The sequence below is a fragment of the Stylophora pistillata genome, chromosome 1 (genome assembly GCF_964205215.1).
Source record: "Stylophora pistillata chromosome 1, jaStyPist1.2, whole genome shotgun sequence".
NCBI classification, from domain to species: Eukaryota; Metazoa; Cnidaria; class Anthozoa; order Scleractinia; family Pocilloporidae; genus Stylophora; species Stylophora pistillata.
This window is the reverse complement of record NC_142519.1, coordinates 12,498,051-12,518,593: the sequence shown is the minus strand read 5'-3', so window position 1 is coordinate 12,518,593 and position 20,543 is coordinate 12,498,051. Positions and strand designations below refer to the sequence as shown.

Sequence of the window (20,543 nt, the reverse complement as noted above, 5' to 3'; positions counted from 1 at the left end):
TCATGCAATTTAGATGACATATTACAAAATAATTGCTTCTAGTTTTTATTTTGTGGCAATTTTTGCCAAACTTGAAAATTTTTGCCACAAGATATTAAGTTTAACATCTTGAAAATATATACTGCTTGATTCTACTTTATATTTTTTTGTTCCATTTGATATTATCCTAATTTGTCTATCAAGTTTAACTGACAAACAAACTGGTCGATCGAAAAACAAAGTCAACATGAAATTTTCCTTATTATTAAAATAATCAATTCTAGAAAACAATTTATCGAGAGGAAGATTACAGAGGGATTTGCATTAACAGACAAACAAAAACATATAAATATCTTTTATTTTTCAGGAAATACCACTGTTTGTTTAGTTGCACTCTCCCAGGGAAATTATAGTGAAGCTTTGGGCTAAAGTGTTTGCATTAAATTTTACAGACACACGACATAACCCTTAACAAGAAAAGATAAGAATAGAAGAATCATAACTGATTCTACGATAATTTTTAAAATGACTGTAGCATGTAATGTCATACTGCTTGTTTCGCTGCGCTTCTGAAGTCCTCGGCATGTCCCGGACGATTTTCATTCACCTCCCGCATTCTAAGGGTTACTAGGTCGTTCAATGTCGCAGAGAGCGATCTTTCTAACTCAAGGAATCTATTTTAAAAAAGCCATCCCTGGTTTGCCATGTATTCTACAAAATCATTGTTCACCATTGAATTGTCCAACAATGCAAACGGGCCATCATACAAGGGAAGTGTGAATACTATTATGCCTGCGCTGTTTGTCTGATTAAGTTTGACTGAGTAAGTAAGTAAGTAAGTTAGTAAAGGCTTTATTTAATGAGGGTAGCACCAAAATAGTAAAAAGTATACTAATAAACCAGCGAATACTAATCATGAAGAGCCCTGTGAGCAAGTCATATATTCAATAAACCTGAATCTCACCATTTCCCATGTGTTATTATGGAAGATTATAGACAAATATGATGCTAAATTGTTGTTAACTGAGTTGCCAAATCGCTACCATGAGAAGACACAGAGCTTGCATTGTAAGTATCCAGGAGAGCTCCATGCAATTCCTTATAATCAAATGATAAGGAATTGCATGGAGCGTTTTTAGCATTAGTCGAGGTGCAGCGGGTGTTGTCACGTATGATCCTCGCAAGGATAATACACGACAACACCTGCCACGCCACGACTAACGCCAAAAACGCTCCATGCAATTCCTTATAATAAAATTATAAAGAATTGTATGGAGCTCTCCGGGATACTTACAGTGCAAGCCCTGTGCGTCTTCTCGTGTGTTTGTAGCATCCGTCCTCTTTTACTGCTTCAATCATTTTAAATAATGTAATCAAGAATATCTCCTCCCAGTAACGAGAGGGGAGAAGATACCACTCTAATTGATGAACGATATTTCACAAAAATATGGCTAATTTAGCACAATAACATAAGTGCCACAAGGGTTGGTGAGAAAAAATTTCTTAGTTGGAATAATTGCCCTCAAATAATTCTGTCAATGCATTTGAAAATATTTTTTCCTAGTGACCAGATGGGAGGATATACCACTCTACTGTAAAGAGTATAATATGGATGAGTAATTTTAGTAAACAAAGCAAGTGCCATATTTTGGGTAAATTCGATGGAACAATTTCTAACACAACTGGAATAATTATCCCAATCACTTGTCGATGTATTTGAAATTATCTCCTTTTAGTTGTCACTGAAAAAGATGCACGAATATAATTTGACGATAGATTTGGCGCTTATCTAACAATAAACATAAATGGAATTGTTTTGTGGTTGGAAAAAGGGGTAAATAGATTAAAAAAATCTAACACACCTGAAATTTTGGAATTGTTTATTTTCAGTCGTGACGTCACTGTGCCTTATTTACAATGCTTACAATAAGCTAAAACTAAACTACTTTCCATTTCACCAACAAACAAATAACAGAATTTAAAATATCATACCCCAAGAAGATAAACTTAAGTTAAACAGTCCCTTTGGGCCTTGGAATAACAAAGTCTTTTTTTGTGATAGTAATTCATTGAATTTTGTTTCTGTAAATGTCCTGTCCTTAAGTAAATAAAATGCCCTATTTCGCTGAAATCAAATTTAAATTATTTCCGTCTGACAACTATTCAAGAATTCAATCTTTATATTTATTTGCATATCTTTTTGTACATAGTGTCTTACGGGTGTTTAGGACGAAGGTTTGACACGTTTCAGTTCGTTGGCTCTCGTTGATTGCTTTTGATGGTAAATAAACTTTAAATGAACTTTTTTTTTATGAGAGCACTAAAGATACCTTGCGCAACAAAGAATCGGTGTCGAACCGAGACGAGTACGTAAAAGTAAGCAAAAAAAATTCCAACGTTCCTCTCTCCTTCTGTCACTTTTTCATTCACCCCTTCTCTAGTGATGCTTATGGTGTTTACGGAAGATTTGGTGTTTCTTGGATCCTTTGACTGGTTTTGGGGCGTGGTGACGCTTACCGTACGAATAAGAAGGCTGGTTATACACAGTGTTACAACAGGCAGGAGTGCACCCGATCGGTGCGCATGTACTGGGGCAGTTATTTGGGCACGTGATCGGCATGGGGGGAGGTGGGGGAGGAGGAGGAGCCTGGGGATAGTAATAGGGCTGTTGGTACTGTTGGCAGCAGCTGGAGTAGCAGGAAGGAGCACAGGCTGATGGACATGGAATTTGGCAGATCGCGGGGGGCATTTCTTTGTAGCATGCTAGAGAAAGAGTAAAAAAATTATGAATACTGTGTATGTATTTTCAATAGCGTTTATCAAAAATGTTGAGGTGGAGAATATTTCTTAACAGCGAATAGGAAGAGGAAGGTTAGAAATTTAACCGGCTATATAGAGAAACTTTTATGATTCTTCTCCAGGTAATATTACAGCAATGGCTATGCATATCTCAGAAAAACATGACTTTTGGCCAAAGGACCACACCAGTAACCACCTAAAAAATTTTTATAATGGTTCAGCTCGTGAACCGCTCTTTATTTAACTATCCATATATGGGGAAGTTTTGATAAAAAAGTAGTATTATTCCATGACTTACCTGCTTGACCCAGTTTTGGGGCGACAGCAACTGGAGTCAGCTTTCCAAGCTTTCCAGCGGTTATGGCCTTGGTCAAGTTTGGAAGATGAGTTCCGTTATCTTTGAACTCTACCACAAAGTGTGCGATGGTCTTGCCATCTGGGGCTTTACTGTTTTTGGGAAGTTAATATTGATTTAAGAATTAGCTGAAAATTAGCTGATGTTGCACATCATTATCACAATTTTGCATAGAAGACGAAATTTATCCTGCAAAGGCATTATAGAGTAGTCCGGAGAAACTTTGGTTGTTTAAACTTTGTCTGGTTGAAACTAGTCTCAATAAACCACAATATCATGATAGTCCGAGTTTTATCTCACGGTAATTCGCTTTCTAATCATGAATTACATACAGGTTATTTAGAGAATGCTTTCATAGGGATAAGTAAAGTGATCTGACATATATTTTTCCTTTGAGTCGTCCTATAGGTAAACATATATTGACAGTGGAGATAACTAAAGAACTCAAGCTAATGGCAACACCAGGTAAACGTAGCAACTGGCGTAAAGACACGAGTGACGAAGTCGACATTGGATTTTTACTTTTGAATGGTCGAAAAGGTGACGCGAAGTTTCCAAACCAATAAAGAGCGTCATTAAGTAAGTCCAGTGTTATTCCCGGACCACGTTTATTTTAGAACTCGTGATCATTTGAAAGCTACTGCAAAATGTGTGACATAGCTACCTTAATAACAAAGTTGTTACGCCAAGGAATGGCTTGTATCCATCATAGACTTGTAAAATCTAATCAGTAACAAAAATACTCATTAACAAGTATGAAATTCTAAGCGAGGTATCATACCAAATTTTATGTTTACAAAACAAGACGTATCACCATGCTTCAACGACATATCACCAAGTTTCTGCATACTTACTCCAACTTCGAAATCCGTTCTAAGTTTGATGAACTGAGGCGAATGTGGAGAAGCTAAACTTTCATCATAAGTAGCGTTTGTTAGCTTCAGTGTCAGGTTGTATACGGTGCCTACAAAGAGGGGAGAGATTCTGAGACCAAATATCGTGAATGTGACTTGATGCATCAGCCACGTGATGAGAGTCAAACTTTATAAGTTAGAAACCTGTCAGTGATTCAGTTTGTATACTTGCTTTCCATTTCTCACATAAAAAAAAAAACCTTCAAATATAAATTCAAAACCAACATAGAATGGGAAACGGAGACATGCTCAGGTGCTGTTTGCATTTGACGTTGGTTTTTTTCATGTGGAGAAATATAACAGTGAGATTTTCAGAGTATCAAGGCGGCTACTTGAAAGTTTCCAATGCAGACAACATTAAGAACCTGTTAATCTTGACCATCATTCAGTGACTTACACTGCAGCGTGTTAGGATCCTGTGGAGCGGGTTTGGTTGGCGTGGGAGATCCACTGGGTTTGCCTGTACTTGAACTGGGCGTCGTTGCCGGTCGTGAGGCTTTATTTTTAAACATACTTCATATTAGTTACATTCATGGATTCTTCATCGTTGTGGTGATAAATGGAGGTTCTAAAGTAGGGAGTCCAGAATGTTTCTGGTTCATTTCACTACACTAAGGATTAGCTGGATCGAGAACGTAACTACCTTAACGTGACCTGATGTTGTTTCCCGCCCAAGGCGAGGATTTCAGATTTCGACCTGAACTTCCCTTTGTTCAGGTCCTTCTAAATATATTTCTAACTTTGCGACACCTGTAAAAACCTTAGGGTTCAATGTTCATTTACGTGCATGTCACACTTAATTTCCTGAACTGTACAAACTATTTGTCTAGTTTAGTTTTTTTTTCTTAGTTTTGTTTTGTTTTGTTTTTTTTCAATTCGCCACCATCGCAAGGTTTGCAGCTATGACCAACGGCCCTTGTTGAGGCCTGACCGTTTAACGGCACCTTTTTAAAATTTCCTCTATAAGGGGAAAATTTTTGTCCAACTCTTTCCTTGAATTTTCGATTTAATCCATTTATTGGACTCAACATTTGTTGCAGCCAGCTAAATTTGGCAACTACTGAAGAGCTATTGTAACAGCCTTCTATTACTCATTATTAGTTTATAAAACATCCTCTCTTAAAAAATTTCAAACACCGGACTGTTTAGACTTCGTTTTATTATCTAAAGATTGAAATTGTAACCATTAACTGTTTGGAAAAAATAGAACTTTTCCTGCGCATTTTTTTTTTTTTTTTTTTTTAATGAAACTGCTGTTTCATGGTCAAATGACCATTAACTGTTTGTAAACGTTACTTTTCATTCCTTGCGATCACTTTATTTTTCTTTTCTCGTCTCCAAATTAAGATCACTTACTTGTGGTCGCACTGCTTGAAAAAGCGATGTAACTCGACAATAGTAGTGCACAGCAGACGTAAAACTTCTCGCCCCTCATTGCTTGAAGATTGCTGCAGGAAACAAAACTAAAACTTCAGAAATAAGTTTTCTTGTGATGCAGAGCGATTCTCTCTCATCAGAAAGGTCAAATATGGCCTCCAGCCCTTGTTAAGGCCTTACCGTTGAATGACACCTTTTTTTTGGACTGATGCGAACAATCAACCCACAAGCACAAAACTTCAGGAATCGGCGAAGAGTTTAACCGGTACCTGACAACCAAACTATTCTTTTCTGCTTGTTCGTATACTAAGCCTAAATAAAGATATTTTTCATTGGCATAATGAATTACTTTCTACCACGAGTACCGCTGTAAAGCTTAAAAATCACGAAATGAAACAGGAAAAACTTCGAAGCAATCAGGCTTAACTTCAGAGTAAAAACTTTATACAACAAAATCTATCAAATAGGTAAAGACTGGTTCTGAATTTTTCTAATTTAATCACGATCATCCTAAAAATCCATCGAAAGGACTCTTGGATCCGCGAATGAAACGATAAAAGAATCAAGTTTTTAATTACTTCGGATTTATTCATTAGAGCCGCAAATTTTATTTACGACTTAATACTTCACATGAGATTTTCAAAGCAGTTTTGTAATCTGCAACAAGTGAATCCGAGATTTCTTAAAAACAAAACGAAGTCCTCCCAAGACTACCAAAAAGTCTCGTATATATGCTTAGTCGGAATAGGTTAAAAATTCTGGAGAACAAAACGCCATGCTTCATCCGAATAAAAATAAACAATTAGTGTTTGAAGCAGTTCCTTCAGTTTGGCTTAAGAACTTGTAATGAAAATGTTTGATCGTTACCAGATGGGGTCTATGAAAGCAAAGTGCTGTGTTCTGATGATCACACCAGTTGAGACTAGAACTTTCTCAAAACAAAATTGTTTTGGTGGAAATAATTGTATTAGTTCATTCTGATATATCTTTGCATCACAGCCTGATCTCATTATTTTGTCTATTTTGCATTCTAAGACAGGCTTCTCGACAATTATTGCACGGTTACCCTGAGTTCAGTGAATATCAAAATCAGACCTGGAAAGTAAATCTGTCCAGTGGATGTTTTTGTTAACGCAACCTGCTTCCGTTGCCGGTCAAGGACCATGAAAGGTTAATTTGCATCGTGGAAACTTCATGAAAAGGAGCGTTAGTTTTCCTACCTAAAAAAAAAAACAGAAGAAACCAAATGAAATATACTTACGGAGTCGCGATGTTCCCAATTCGTTAGGATTTCGGAAATAGATTTCACTTGAGTGGCTTGTTTACAATAAATCAAATGTTGATAGAATGAGAGCGGATTATCTAATCAACAACATTCTTTGTTCATTCCGTTATTTGCCCCAAAGTAGAGTTACGCATGCGCAGCGAATTTCCAGCAAAATGACCTTCATCGATTGAACAATGAGGTCATTGAACTAAGAAAAAAAGTTAACCTGATTTTTAGTTTTGCCTTTTTGTTTGGAGAATATAACATTATGGCTAAGAATATGAACTAATTTTTGTGCTTTAGTCGTGATTCTTTTAGTTCTTTTTCGTGAATTTAGAGGGTTACTCGTATCGATGTCATTTCAAAATTGTTTTAATTCTATTACAGATTCTACAAGGTTTTTCTCTCCTTCTCGTTTCTTTTTTCGCATTTGATAGAGTCGTTGGATTTTCATTGCATCTTGAACACCAGAAGAGTTCACCTTCCACCCACAGGATGAGAAGAAATTCTACGAGCGGAAAATCACCTCAAATAAGTCAACAGGTGAATGCCTTCTGTCAGGTGGATACATTCAAAACTTGTCAAATGAGACAGGTAGTCACGACCATCGGTCATAGTTTGGAACGATCATATCACCTTCTCTATGGAAAGGTCACCTGAGAAAATTCTACCGAAAGAACGAGATATGAGGTGACAGAACGAAAGAATATCTCAGTTCTGAACGATCGGGCTGCGACAAGATAGTTTTTTAGTACAAGAAGTGTAATCCCTTCCCTTTGCTGGAATTTGATATCTAAGGCGAGTTATCGCAACCCAGGAACTGACCACTGTAATCGTAGAATTTGACCGTGCCGGAACTTATGTAAAATGTGTTCATGACCATACCTTTACCCAGTAAGAGAGGCTTAGAGAAAATAACAATAATGTAGAAAATGATAACAAAAAATACCTCCCAATATAAAAAGGTCAGGTAAAAGTTCAGCCGAATCGGGTTGACACAGGCTAAAACTACGATGCGGTTTTTGACGTGGGCAAGCCTCTATGACAGATCTGAATTCATTCTTTTCCAAGTTTGGCATAAATTTCAGGGCTCTTATTACCAAAGAGCAATACTGAAATTTGCGATCTTTACTTTACAAAATTGGGGCGCATTCAAGTTGCGGCCTGTGACAATGCATATCAAGTTGTTTGATTACTATTTTTTTCATAAGTTGAGGCGTTTTTTCTCATTGATCACTCTTGTACACCCCAGGAACGCAAATCGGTACCAGTAAATTGTCGAGTAGCCTGAACAAGTGTTAACAAGAATGGCCTCTCAGCTATTTAGAGGAAATAACGGATCAATATCAACTGCTCATCATCCACCCCTCCCCTGACCCAAGAACGGTCAAATGATACCAAGGAGGGGTAGGTGTACAATGTTCAGACACTGAAATTTATCCGAATAAAGAACTTATGCTGGTGCATGAATGAAAAAAAAAAAAAATTAAAATTAAGGATAACTTTTAAATGGGCATTTGTACCCCTCCCTAGGATTCTCTCCTGCACTGCGTAATAGGCAAGTCATTTGGCTTATGTGCGGTGTAAAACGCACCAGCGGACGTCATGGATAGTCTATCGAGTAATAGCTAGTCTTGCAAGTGTCTCATAGATTCATTGTTATTGGATGGTGAGTACAGTCTCTGGTTCAATGCGGTCTCTGGCTCTTACTGCTTTGATAATGAGGAGGCAAGGCTGAAGATCCCAATTTTGTGACCCTGGATGTTCAAGAAAATTTGAACCCCTCAGAGCTCCCATGTTAAAGCCTCAATTACATTAAGGTTCAGATGGTATATGATTGATTTTTATTTTTTATTAAATGCAGAATCATGCAACTGGTCCGCAAGAACCGAGAAGAGATCAGTTTATAATCTTTTGTCTTGGTTTGTCAACATACTGAAAAAAGTATAATATACATCTCCAGCTGTCAAGTTTAACTTAATCGCGTATCCGATGTTGTTAGTAAGAAGCCTTGCTAACTCGAAGACGAAAGAAACAATTTCCTAACAAAGTAAATAACAAGAAACGTGTTCCTTGTATCTTTAAACTGCTCTTCCTCTGAAGTAAAACTTCTTCACAAAGATGTCGTTTTTTGATCTTTATTTTCATCTTCATCATGAATTCACATTATAGAGTGTGAGCGCTCATTTATTTTTAAAGATAAATTCACCGGTTCTATTGCTTCTTTGGGTCATTGCCCTTGAAAATCCTACGATAAAAAAAGTCAAACAGATTAGAACAATATATCGTTTAAGGGAAAGGTGAACTGGTATCGTAATGATATCTTTCATCCTGTTTCCAATAAGGTAACAATCCTCTCTGTATGTACAAGATCTATGACGCATCTGCTGAAGATGTTAAAATCTTCGATATGCTCTATGAAAAGAGGAAATGTATCTAGTAGTTTGATTCAAAATTGTTGATGGCAGTAAATTCATTGAGCACGAAACTTATGGAATCTGACATTTTTAGTTCATTGGTGTAATTACCTCTCCGGCCATGGGAAATATTTATGATACAGTACATTGATGCATTAAGAATCAAGAGCTTTGCCTCCGGTAGCAAACAACAATTTTCGTGCCCATAAATACAACGAAGAAGTTTTCAGTAAACAGCCATTTGTTTTCTTCTCTGAAATTTAAAGTAGCTATGCATCCGTTCAGTCTATTTTTGCAAAAGGCAAGAAATTAATGAAAAGTTTTATTATTATACTAACTCTGTCTTTTCCTACAGGATTCCTTGATGGAAGTCTTTTTCAGTGATCAACCCTTTTTTCGGACGGGGACTTTTGACTAGCATTCCCTACTCATAACGTTAACACATAATGTTAACAAACCTGCTTTTCTCCGGCTACCAGCCGATACTCATCAAACGGATTTCCGACTTCGTACTCATTTTGAACTAGAGGTGAAGAGTTCAATTTCTCTTGGCGTTCGAACTTGTTTCTGAAAGTGCTCTTTTTCTTCAGGGAGCGACCAAACCTCCTTCCAAAATTCGAAACAAGTTGGACTTCTTCAACAGCGATGGCGAGAGCAAGGAAAACTATGGCTACTACCGGAAGGATACTACGATTCTTCATTATAAAGTTCTAAAACAAAAAAACAAAAAACAAAAAAATCATAGTCCTAGTTTTAATAAGTTACACTGAGATAATTGAATGATTTTACCCCTAAAACGCGCTTCCAATGTGAAGCAATCATAGGAGAAATGTTAGTTTTCTTGAAGTTCATGAAAGGCAGCATTCAACTTTGAAAGTTATTTATGTTCCTGAAGCACCGAATACAGAGACTGTAGGGAAATTTATGCCGTATCCTATGATAGTCCTCCCCCATGTCATCAATAGTAAAGGTATCACTGGACTTATGTATATAATACTCCATGTTTCATATCCAAAAGCAGGGCTGCGTAACTTACTTAATCTTGGACTTTCCTGACTCACACCTTGTCCAGCGATGATGGATACAATCGTGTTGCTGTATTCAACACTGATCTTGTCACTCGCCCTCCTCTGGGGTTGCTTTAATATAGTAAGGTGATGAAACGGCAGCCATTTGTTGCTTATCTTTAGTCACATCGTCAACTCAGTTACCTCTGTCCTGCTTTTATGCGTATTTACATTGTAAAGGCGTACGTTATTCACCTTTCTTGCCATAACAATATGAATGTGTCAAACAAAGTTACTATCGCTTGTCTGTTTGTGTTCACTATCTTGTCATTAATTTTAGGAAATAAGATATGGCGTAAAGGCATATCTAAAGGTCGACCAGACCAATTAAAAATGAATCTTCTGTTTTCTCTTATGACGCCTTTTAAATTGTTAAACTCACCTCAAACGAAGCATGTGAGTACTTCTACAACAGAAATTCGTACAAATCTTGTACTCATGGCAGAACTAGTTGGCCACTGCAGAGGCGTAACCCTACATTTCTCTAATCTCATGCTTTTTAATTTGTAAGAAAAAATCTTTGTGAGGACAGTACCGATGAAAAGATGTTTTACAGACCACTGATCATGAGGCGTTTTGAAGAATTTTCTCCAATTTGGTAGTTCCATGTTTTATTCAGTAAAAAAAGTGATATCATTTATTTTATTAGTACAGACAGCAACGCTTGTGTTTGTTGACTACAAACTTCTTTCAGTGCCGTGTTACCCTTTAACCTATCATCTTAGTTTACTCTACTGAGGCAAGTTTCTTCTCTTAACCTGTTAATAAACAACTTCTTAATCGATCAGAATATTCTTTCTGTAGGTTTGAATACATGGAATCTTTTCCTAATTGTAAGGTAGGGAAAGAAAGTCGAAAAATTTTCTATCAGTACTCCTCCACACACACATTTCCATTAAAACTCAGGCGTTATTTGCCAATTAATTTCCGGCATACAAAATGTATATCAGTAAATTTGTCTCTTTCCTTCAAAATGACTTCTGCCTGGTATTAGAGGTTTCCTTATATAAACAGAAACAATAGCAAAATAATGAGAATCTTTTCGGCTTTAAAATATGAATGCGATGCCAATTTACTTAATACTTCTGCCTTTTCATCGAATTTGACATTATCTCAGTTGGTGAAACTAAAGATAGGATCTAAGAAAATCTACAGATGCAAATCTGATAGAGCTTGAGTAAGTCGCTTTAGTGTGATATGTGTTACAGTTGTTAACCTGCTGGACAATAACAGAAAGTTATAGAAACTAAGCCAAATTAACTGAAAACAAAACTTTGTTCTTTTCATTCGTTCTCTTTTTTAATTTGTGCATTTGGACGTTTACTGTATCTTTCCAAACAGTTCTCGGCATCCTTTCTGAATATTGCGATTGTATATGTTTAAAAAACAAAAAGCTGGAATTCAAACCTTGAGACTTACAACGCAACTTGAAATAAGGTTTTAAATTATTGTGACTCATTAACGATACTAACATCTAGAACAGGAAATAAGCAGCTTCAATCGAAATTTTCAATCACAGGAAGATGAATTTGCAAACCATCATACATATGGCATCTGTTTTTCGCGAGTAACACCTTAAAAAACTTACATCAGGTGTATTGAACGCGATGGTTTGTGCGATGTGTTGAAACTGATAAACGGAGGGTTGGAACTTTTTCCTACATTGGTCGAGCTGTGTCGTTTCATAAATTTGGGTGTACATTTTTTCTGGAAAGCTGTAAAGTTACTGATCACGTCAACGATTTTATTATCCTGTATCTTACAACAAATCTAAAAGGAAGCCTATTTAGTGTCAAAACTAACAACAGATATTAATTTTTTTTTTCCAATAACCTCCACGATATCCGGCTATATTTTACGCCCATGCAAAGGAACTTATTAAAACACCCCCACCAATCTCAGTTAGTGAGATCGTTTTATTTAGTGCCGAGTTAACGTTATTTTACATTTGATAAAGAAAAATAAAATAAAACAAAACAAATCAAAACTAAAGTGAAACGAAACGTAAATCAAAATATCTTATTTTAGATGCCAGCCTTACTGAAATATCGTTCCCTCTGAGTCTTAACCTTTCAGTGTCAGGGGAGGTGGCATGCGGAATAGCTCCAACGTGCATCTATACATGAACTGGGTGAAAGAATCTGAAATTCACCAAACTTACGATACATGATAAATCTTTGAATTTCACGGTTAATTAATTACTTCCCAATTTTCGAGAACCTCGAATTCCAAGAATATAAGTCAGGAGTCGTAAAAACAGCGATCAGACGTAGAGAGCTTTGATAACTTTGGCAGCCACTCACCTCAAGAGTATGGGGAAGATATTACGGATCGGATTCTTTTCTGAATTAAGGTTCTTATTAAAAATACAGTTTGGTAGTTTCCTTGCATAGGAAAAGTTGAGATGCGACTATGCCGTAAACCAGATAAAAAGAAAATAATTATTTGTGACCTGGACTTTGTAGGTCAGTTTCTCGTATTTAAACCGAGAAAAAAAAAATGTTTAACTCTACTTCATCAAGTAAATGTACATGAAAGAGGAAGCTAGGCTGCAAATAGAAATTTTTTTAGCAAAGAGAACGTTTGACTTTCAGAGATACTGGTTAAGTGTCACTGCTATCAGCTTTGTAATGACAAGCACGGAGAAAGGAAAATCATTGAATCGTCGTTTCCATGTCCCCATGATTTAAACTTTGTTTTAAATTTTCTTGTCAAAGATTTCGATATCAGGTTCAATTGTCTGAGTTCGGGTGTAACAAACCGCAAAATTATCCCCCTTTCATCGATGCCCGGAAATATTGCTGGCCAGCTGTTGTACTAGAAAATAATTCACAGAAACTCGTTATCGAGCGAGCTTTCCAATGAATATGTCGAAGATTTACTCTCGTAAGCATTGAAGCACTGTGTGGAGACCCATAAAACAAGTTGCATTAATACAAAAAGAGACTTTCTCTCCTTCTTTTTTCTTATCTTTAGTTTGTTAAAAAAATAGCATTAGTGGTGAGTTTATCAAAAATTTTGCGATCATTTTCTGTCATAGTATATAGCAAACAATTAGGAAAAAATAGCGATCCACACTAAAATAACAATGTACTTCCCCCGTTGAGGTGGACTGCACGGACATGAAAAAAGAAAACTTAGTCGATCCAGATTGAACCAAAAGCCAAGCAAATGCGCGTTCTGCAGAAAAGATTACTATATTACATTTTCGATAATCACCTTTAGAGGGAAAAAAGATTTAACAATCTCATAACATTTTGCTCTTTATTATTAAAATATATGAACGCCCACAGCAAATCCTTTTTGCGCTCGAGTCATACGCAGTTTTTTTTTTTGCAAGTGAAAAAATAATTGAGCTCCTAAATTTGTTGTTTACTTCATTCGGATTTTGAACACAAACAGAAAGCCTACTATTAACAGTTTAACAATACGACAGATATTAACTCATCCGATCATTTCCTTAGATGGAGTTTATAATGATGTGAATTTGAAAAGGGACCGTTTTCACGAAATGACAAGGAAAAATTATGGGTGCTTGTTTCTAAAGTTTATATCCGGTGGTAAAACAAAGCTGCAGGCTTCAAAAAATATATTATTTACATATGAAAACAAATTGTCCGAACGGTTTCTACATAATGCGGATTTATTCGGCACAAATTTATTGCAATTGCCTTGTCAGAGAATAAACCGAGTATACCTTGAACAGAAACCTCTGGACCTTCAGGTAAAACTTTGCATTTGTTTTTAGTCCTTGAAATTTCTTGAATTCCACGTGATAGTTTGTATAGGAAGCAAAATCCGAAAAATTTATCAGCTCATGAAATATGTTAAAAAAGAAGATAGTTACGATTTCGTGAGAGTCAGTTGGATTTCATTTATCATCAGATCTTTTTCTTCTGATGTTCAATTTGCTTGAGACTTTAATTTGAAAGTCTGGTTATATTTTGATTGAAAGGTAACATACAGATAACAGATTTAATACAGCTAACTGTAACTCAATCAAGATTCTTGTTTAGATTTTCATAGTCTTTTTAAAAATGCGAAAATGACGGTTTTGGTCTCATTCTTTCAACGGCACAGTAATTTTTCTCATTTAATGCGTTCACCTAGAAAATGTTTGGAACGGCAGTACGTTCTACTTAATGTAAAAAAATCGTTGAATTCGTGAGGCAAAAGCTGTCAGAGATAGATTACAACATATATTGACGTGCATGGGTCAACCGAGGAAAATTCTTGGTGCTCACGAGGAACGAAATTTCGATCCTTTGGTCTCTACATTGGGTACTCTACCACCGTTCCAAATGGCGCTAGTAGATAGGTTAAGCCATGTTCTTGATTCATATATATGACAGGCTTCTTGCGTGTTGCTAGATCAGCAATGTTGAAAGCGTTGCGTGACTGCAACTGGAAAGAAAGAGATAATAAATTTTGAGCTCGTTCTTGGAATAAATGAGATATCTGGGACGGCAGAGGTTCGAATTGTCGTTGGAGACACATAACAAGTAACACCATTTTTTAAAGATAGTTGCCATTCGTTTTTGTCACATTCATGGAGTAAGATAAAAAATCCCGAGTCTTTTTGGAGAGTTCGAATCTAGGACCTTTGGATTTCGTGGTTGGGTGCACTACCTCTAGTCTACTTCTGAGCATATTGCCAAGCCAGGGCGAGCGTGCTAAAATTTTACGAGCATGCTAAAATTTTACTATCTTTCGTAATCTATATCCATGCACGCACGATGCTTTCCTGAGAGATGAGCTTTTGTAGTTCAGTCAGTAGACTGTCGGACCACGAAATCGAAAGGCTTGAATTCGAATTCTTCTCGAAGGCCCCGGCAAATTTTTTTCGCTGTCTCATGCTCATGATAAAGGTGCTCTTTCTTTGCACTTAACAAACTATCTAAATTTCCCATTTGAGTTGACCTCCAGTAAGAGTTACAGCTAGATGAAGAAAAAGCCACGGAAATTTTTCATTATGTTCTTTTAAAAGATAACTTAACTATGAATCATGTTTTTGAGGCAAGCCACAATCTTAGCATGTTCCTAAATGCGTTACCGCCGTGCACTGTGTAGCTTGCCAATTTCTTCGCGTGTTGGCTCTTGTGTGTGGAACGATGGGCAATTGAGCTCTCTTTATCTCATTTCTTTATATAGCTCAGAACTCAGCTAATCAAGGAATTTGTTCAGGGCAAATGATTGTTTCTAACCCTAATTCTCTTTTAGGTACTGAACATGAAGCACTCTGTGTTTTGCGTTGTCATGCTCGCCGTTATTCTTTCGACAAACATCTTCCACATGGTGGAAAGTTCTTATCTAAGGTTTGGTCGATCAGTGACGAAAAGAAAACTTCAAGATCGAAACAGGTTCAAGGCTGAAACTGAAACTGAGAACAACCAACGGAAAATCAGAACTGGAGTTCTGGAAAACGACGACTATGGGGAAAAATACAATAACTGGTTAGTAACAACACATCAGTTGCGGTGAATATTTTTTAATATCTTTCACTGAAAGCTGGTAATTCCACTTGTCTTTAATAACTTGAACTCACCACATTTCCTTTGGATATCGCAAAGGGACCATTATGTAGGTCTGAATGAGCAAAGAATACTGTCAAATTGGATTAGGTTGATCTCACTTTGCCAGCAACAATGCGTTTCCACAATCTCAATCTGTTTTTTCTATTTGTTTCTTTTAGAAGATGATGAGCTCAAAGTTCCCACAAGAGCAGGAACTGATCTTTTTCTTTTCGTCAGAGTAATGATGTACAAAATATCTCAATAAACTATGGTTACCCCAGTCTCACAATTTTGCGTTACTTTCTACTATCATTTCGTAACATTTACTACTGGCTTTCTCATGTAGAACGCCTTTAACAGTTCTGGTATATAAGAAGTGGATATCACCCTGTCTTTCCTTTGAAAAAAAAGGTATCATGGAGTAATCAAGGAGATGTAGCCTGATGAACTGACCGACACTAACGGACGTGATTTGTTTACTGAATAATGCAAATTGACTGATTATTGACCTAATTGCTGCACACTTACTCGCTCACTTTATTACTCACTCAACCATTCATGTACTAAATGACTGACTTCCTTTAAATTGGCTGGTTGCTAGATTAACGGATTAACTGACTGATGATAAAATGACTGACTAATTTGATGATTCGCTACAACTGACTAACAGATTGATCATTACTGACAGACTATCGTATTAGCTTACAGGCTGTATGATTGACTGCTTGACTGACTGGTCATAACTGACTGACTAACTGCCTGAGTGACTGACTGAGTTAATGACTGAGTGAGAGACGGACTGACTAACTGACTGACTGAGTGACAGACTGACTGACTAAATACTGACTGACTGATCAGTGGACTACAATTAGCTGACTGAGTTAATGACTGGGTGAGACTGACTGACTGGCTGAGAGACTGAATGAGTGAGTGACTGACTGACTAAATACCGACTGACTGCTCAGCGGATTACAAATAGTTGACGACTTCTATAATTACTTACTGACTGACTGATCAGTGGATAAGCTGACGACGTCTGTAGTTACTGATTGGCAGCTCAGCGTATCAACAGACTAATCGAGTAAATGAAATGGGAGGAAATGCACGATTGAACTATACGATTGGACTATAACTGAATGCATGAAAGATTTACCGATTGACTGAACAGTACTCACACATGGATTAACGGACAAGCTAACTGACCATGACCAACCATTTTGACTCACACACCGCTTGACTGACTGATTATGACTGACTGTATTACTTGCTGACTGACTGAGTGGTCACGACTGTTTTGCTGAGTGACTGAATGATCATAACTAACTGAGTGAATGATTATTACCAACTGAGTAACTGGTAACAACTGGCTAACTGACTGACTAACTGACTGGTTATGACTGACGGACTGTCTGAATGATTGACTGGCTGGCCAGTGATGACTGACTGACTGGCTGGCTAGAGATGACTGACTGACTGGCTGTTCGTAAGTGACTGACTGCCAGGCCAGCTGGCTTGTCTATCGAGACTAAATTGGTGTCATTAAAGTGACTCGTGTATTGGCTCAATCACACAATTGCGCATTTATTTAGAGAATCAACTCAATACAAATAAATTGTCTTCTTCATTTCAGTAGCCAAACTCATCACATCTGTCCTCTTCGAAACAATTGACAAGCATAAACTGCTGATCAGGTTTTGTTCACCACTGATTCAACTGGAACGCCTGTTCCTCCTGTGTTCCATACCTAGGAAATTAGGAAATCTTAGAATGACTAATGTGGCTATCAATTACCCGTTTACTGTACAAGTGGTTTTAAGATCTATCGAATCGAATTCAGTCGAGAGAGTCGTACATAGTTCAATAGATTCTTAGTTGGAAATCATTAAACTACGGGAGATACTTTGGTTCAAGGCTAAGCTACAGCAAAGGTTCGACTTTTGCCGTTTGCGGTGACATGCAGAAAACAGTGTTTATAGTTACAATTCTCATTGCCTTTTGAACACTTTTGTGCATTGTCTCCTTGTAGACATTCCTAGTGCGCGCATTGAGAAATTGTAATAAAGTTAGGACAGAACGTGCGCTGTCACTGGTCGAAAGAGCGTGTTTTATTAAAGTATAAAACATGGAGCTGAGCTAAAGCTGTCACGCTATCTGCCAATTTATGCAATGTCCGACCATTTCCCGGACCTCTCGGACTTTTTTCGTAAATTTAAAATGAATTGGGACAAAAGTTTCTAAGATTTTCAAGGTCAGCAAGACTATCAATTGTTTCACTACGTATACATAAAAAACACTCGAATAGTATGCATAGTTTCGTGTTCAGAATCAAAACAGAACAAAACGGGAATGAAGAAAAATGTCACCATACTGGAATAACTGCCAAAAAAATGATAGCTCATCATGGCGATCTCCGGTCATTCCGGTTATCGCAGTGAAGCAAGCCTCAGAAATTATTTCATCGTGCACGACTAAGAGCTTGCTCCAATATCTTTTGATAAGTTGAGTCGACGGCCACATCAGTCAAAGCAGCCGAGTTTTACAGACGCTTTCATCCCAAGCAATCCTCAATCAATCCCCAAGCAATCGGTCGTCGTTTACTCATAAAACACATACCGTGAGCAATTTGTTTTCTAATTGTCATGTGAAAAAAACTTGCGTGTTTTCATAAGCCACAATTCGGCCGAATTTCAACGAAAATTTCACTTTCAGATTCTGTATATCGACTAAAAGACTACGAGGAATAGAATTGAATTCGACCTGGGAACTACTTCAGTTTGCGAACTATTGCAAACTGTGAACTTTGATGGTTTGACATTTTTGACAGCTTTAGTCTTATTCAATTGATCAGAATATCTGCATCATTCTAACAAGGATTCTGATTGGCCTATTTAAGCATGTTTTATTAGAGTTTAAAACATGCTGACGACACTTTTTAAAATAATAATTTTTTTCAAATAGAGAGTAATGAGTGGGGAACTTGACTACAGCACATAGAACACAATATCACTTTTTCAGATGGGTGGGGCGAACAAGGTGGATCGTTAGGTGTACTAGTTAAAATAAAGTGACGAGGAAAAAATCGAAGGAATTTTTGCAGATGAATGGGAACTCACAGACGTTTTAATTAGTATTTTACTTACAAGTAGGTCAAATTGACGGCTTAAATCACACTACCAGTTACCTAGAATTATCTCTTTCAATCCGAAGGTATAAAAGCTCAAAAACTATTTTCCCTCATTGATCGATCGAGATTGGTAAATTACTTAGGCTGATTGCAGGGCTCTTTAATTATCGGATTTAAACTGATGAAAAATTAAAAAAAATAAATCATACAGAATTATAACTATTGACAAGTTGTTTCGTTACCCGTATGCAGCAGCATTTCTTGTGTCTTGTTCTTGGCTCCTCAATCTCACACTTCCTCTAGCTCCTGTCCGTGCTATAGCCCTAACTTTGCTGAGTGGACGCCTCTTGAAGTCACGACCAAACCGAATGTACCCATAATTGCAGTCTACCTTGCAGAAAAGGACTGCGAAGAGCACCAGTGATATAAACAAAATTGCGGACCTTGAAAGCTTCATCCTTTTCTATCTGCAAGGAATTCGGTCGGGTTTTAGGGAGATAAAAAAATACGCCTTTAGAGTACTCTTCGTTGCCTAACTTTCTGTCTACAATCACGGCACGATGTGCACGCGTCGAGATGCTTTCTTTACATCGGACGAAACAGGTCACTTGACTAAAATGCTGAAAGCGGGCTTGGGCAACGAAAGGGACTCGGCCGAAAATGCTTTTGCAAACAACTGCAGCTAAAGTTTAACAGCTCTCCTTTTCATCCCTGTCGTTTTAAAGGTGAATGAAATTCTGTTTGGACTTTGAAGTGCTGAGAAATGATACAGAACGGCTATACTTTGTAGAGATAACCTTCTATGAAATACAATTTCCGAGATCTCTCCTTCATTTGGCCCAGTTCATATCACTGAGAGTGAGAGAAAGAAGAAAAGTTTTTAAGAGAAATATCATTAAGCCTTGAGAGAGAAACACAATCTTCTACCAAAGCTTTTTGCTTCAAAGATCTCAGAAACTTGATACCTTCTGTAGAGAAACGCTTGGTAAATATTAAAACACACATCAGTCAGCAAAAAGTAAAATTTTCACTTGGAAAATTAAGATAGCTCCAACGCCTTTTTATGTAAACGATAAACCATTTGCCTAGTATATTTCTTACCTTCAAGCGATTGTCTAGCTACGATAAAATTATCGGCTTCTGTTGGTTGCGCCTTCTAGAAGCGCTTCCAATTAAATAGAGTAGAGTCGTTTTGGCTTTCTATTTAGAGAACAGGCTCATATGTGCCTGACTGAGGTTGATTAATTAAGCTAGCGTTGTTGAATTAAAAACATTTTACTTTAAGTGAAATTCGTCCTAAACCCTGCTGTTCTCGATATGGGTAAAAGGAACTCCACTATAAACTCTTACGTCATCTCTCCGGTTAAAAGGGATAGCCAATTGTTTGAAGATGGCATGGTATAAAACGTTTCTACCCAAGAGACTCTCTGCTATAGAAAAACCCGCTAAGATAATAAACGTTGAAATAGATATTAAATACTCGATTTTTTAATCGGGAAGTCATCGTTTTACTTACTTATTTCCAAAAAAGCTATATTTTTCCGAAAAAAAAATCACCGGCGAACAATTATTACAAATTTGCATTGCTCTCGAAATTTTGGAATCTGATACACATTGCTTTTTATAGCTAATTGATGATAGCTTTGTGGAGATGATATTGGAAATTCATTTATCGTTATGTATATGATAATTTTTTTTTACTAAAATCGGCGTTTTAAGGCAAAACATCTG

At 37.0% G+C, this 20,543-nt stretch overlaps 2 protein-coding genes and 2 long non-coding RNA genes across 5 annotated transcripts; 1 reads left to right on the top strand and 3 right to left on the bottom strand.

Moving 5' to 3' along the window:
- Positions 1 to 1,842: 1,842 nt before the first annotated feature.
- LOC111323817 (uncharacterized) lies at positions 1,843 to 6,835 on the bottom strand. Of its 2 annotated transcripts, none has more exons than XM_022927253.2 (7): positions 6,686 to 6,835; positions 5,404 to 5,495; positions 4,445 to 4,543; positions 3,988 to 4,097; positions 3,798 to 3,856; positions 3,077 to 3,225; positions 1,843 to 2,742 (listed from the first exon to the last, which is right to left on the bottom strand). In XM_022927253.2, the coding sequence occupies exons 2-7, from the start codon at positions 5,480 to 5,482 to the stop codon at positions 2,417 to 2,419; spliced, it is 822 nt and encodes a 273-aa protein (XP_022782988.1). In that variant the 5' UTR covers positions 5,483 to 5,495; positions 6,686 to 6,835; the 3' UTR covers positions 1,843 to 2,416. The 2 variants fall into 2 exon arrangements, with proteins under 2 accessions (XP_022782988.1, XP_022782989.1); XM_022927254.2 differs by lacking the exon at positions 6,686 to 6,835 and adding an exon at positions 6,520 to 6,632.
- Positions 6,836 to 8,813: 1,978 nt separating this feature from the next.
- Positions 8,814 to 10,284, bottom strand: LOC111323840 (uncharacterized). Its single transcript, XM_088738718.1, has 3 exons — positions 10,145 to 10,284; positions 9,567 to 9,818; positions 8,814 to 8,939 (listed from the first exon to the last, which is right to left on the bottom strand). Exons 2-3 carry the CDS (start codon positions 9,807 to 9,809, stop codon positions 8,922 to 8,924), a joined length of 261 nt encoding a protein of 86 aa, XP_088594844.1. The 5' UTR covers positions 9,810 to 9,818; positions 10,145 to 10,284; the 3' UTR covers positions 8,814 to 8,921.
- Positions 10,285 to 13,768: 3,484 nt separating this feature from the next.
- On the top strand, positions 13,769 to 15,968 carry LOC111323848 (uncharacterized). The gene is made up of 3 exons (XR_002694212.2): positions 13,769 to 13,899; positions 15,396 to 15,628; positions 15,868 to 15,968. It is a non-coding gene; the product is annotated as an uncharacterized LOC111323848 (long non-coding RNA).
- Positions 15,969 to 17,244: 1,276 nt separating this feature from the next.
- LOC111323832 (uncharacterized) lies at positions 17,245 to 20,072 on the bottom strand. Its single transcript, XR_002694210.2, has 3 exons — positions 19,914 to 20,072; positions 19,055 to 19,279; positions 17,245 to 17,432 (listed from the first exon to the last, which is right to left on the bottom strand). It is a non-coding gene; the product is annotated as an uncharacterized LOC111323832 (long non-coding RNA).
- Between the last annotated feature and the right edge of the window lie 471 nt (positions 20,073 to 20,543).

Bases quoted from the DNA above. Each gene is read 5' to 3' on its own strand.
- LOC111323817 (XM_022927253.2), bottom strand. From the start codon at position 5,482: ATGAGGGGCGAGAAGTTTTACGTCTGCTGTGCACTACTATTGTCGAGT. The intron at 4,544-5,403 runs GTAAGTGATCTT...TTAAAAATAAAG, and splicing joins TTCAAGCAGTGCGACCACAA to CCTCACGACCGGCAACGACG. The intron at 3,226-3,797 runs GTAGCTATGTCA...TCCCAAAAACAG, and splicing joins GTAACAACTTTGTTATTAAG to TAAAGCCCCAGATGGCAAGA.
- LOC111323840 (XM_088738718.1), bottom strand. From the start codon at position 9,809: ATGAAGAATCGTAGTATCCTTCCGGTAGTAGCCATAGTTTTCCTTGCT.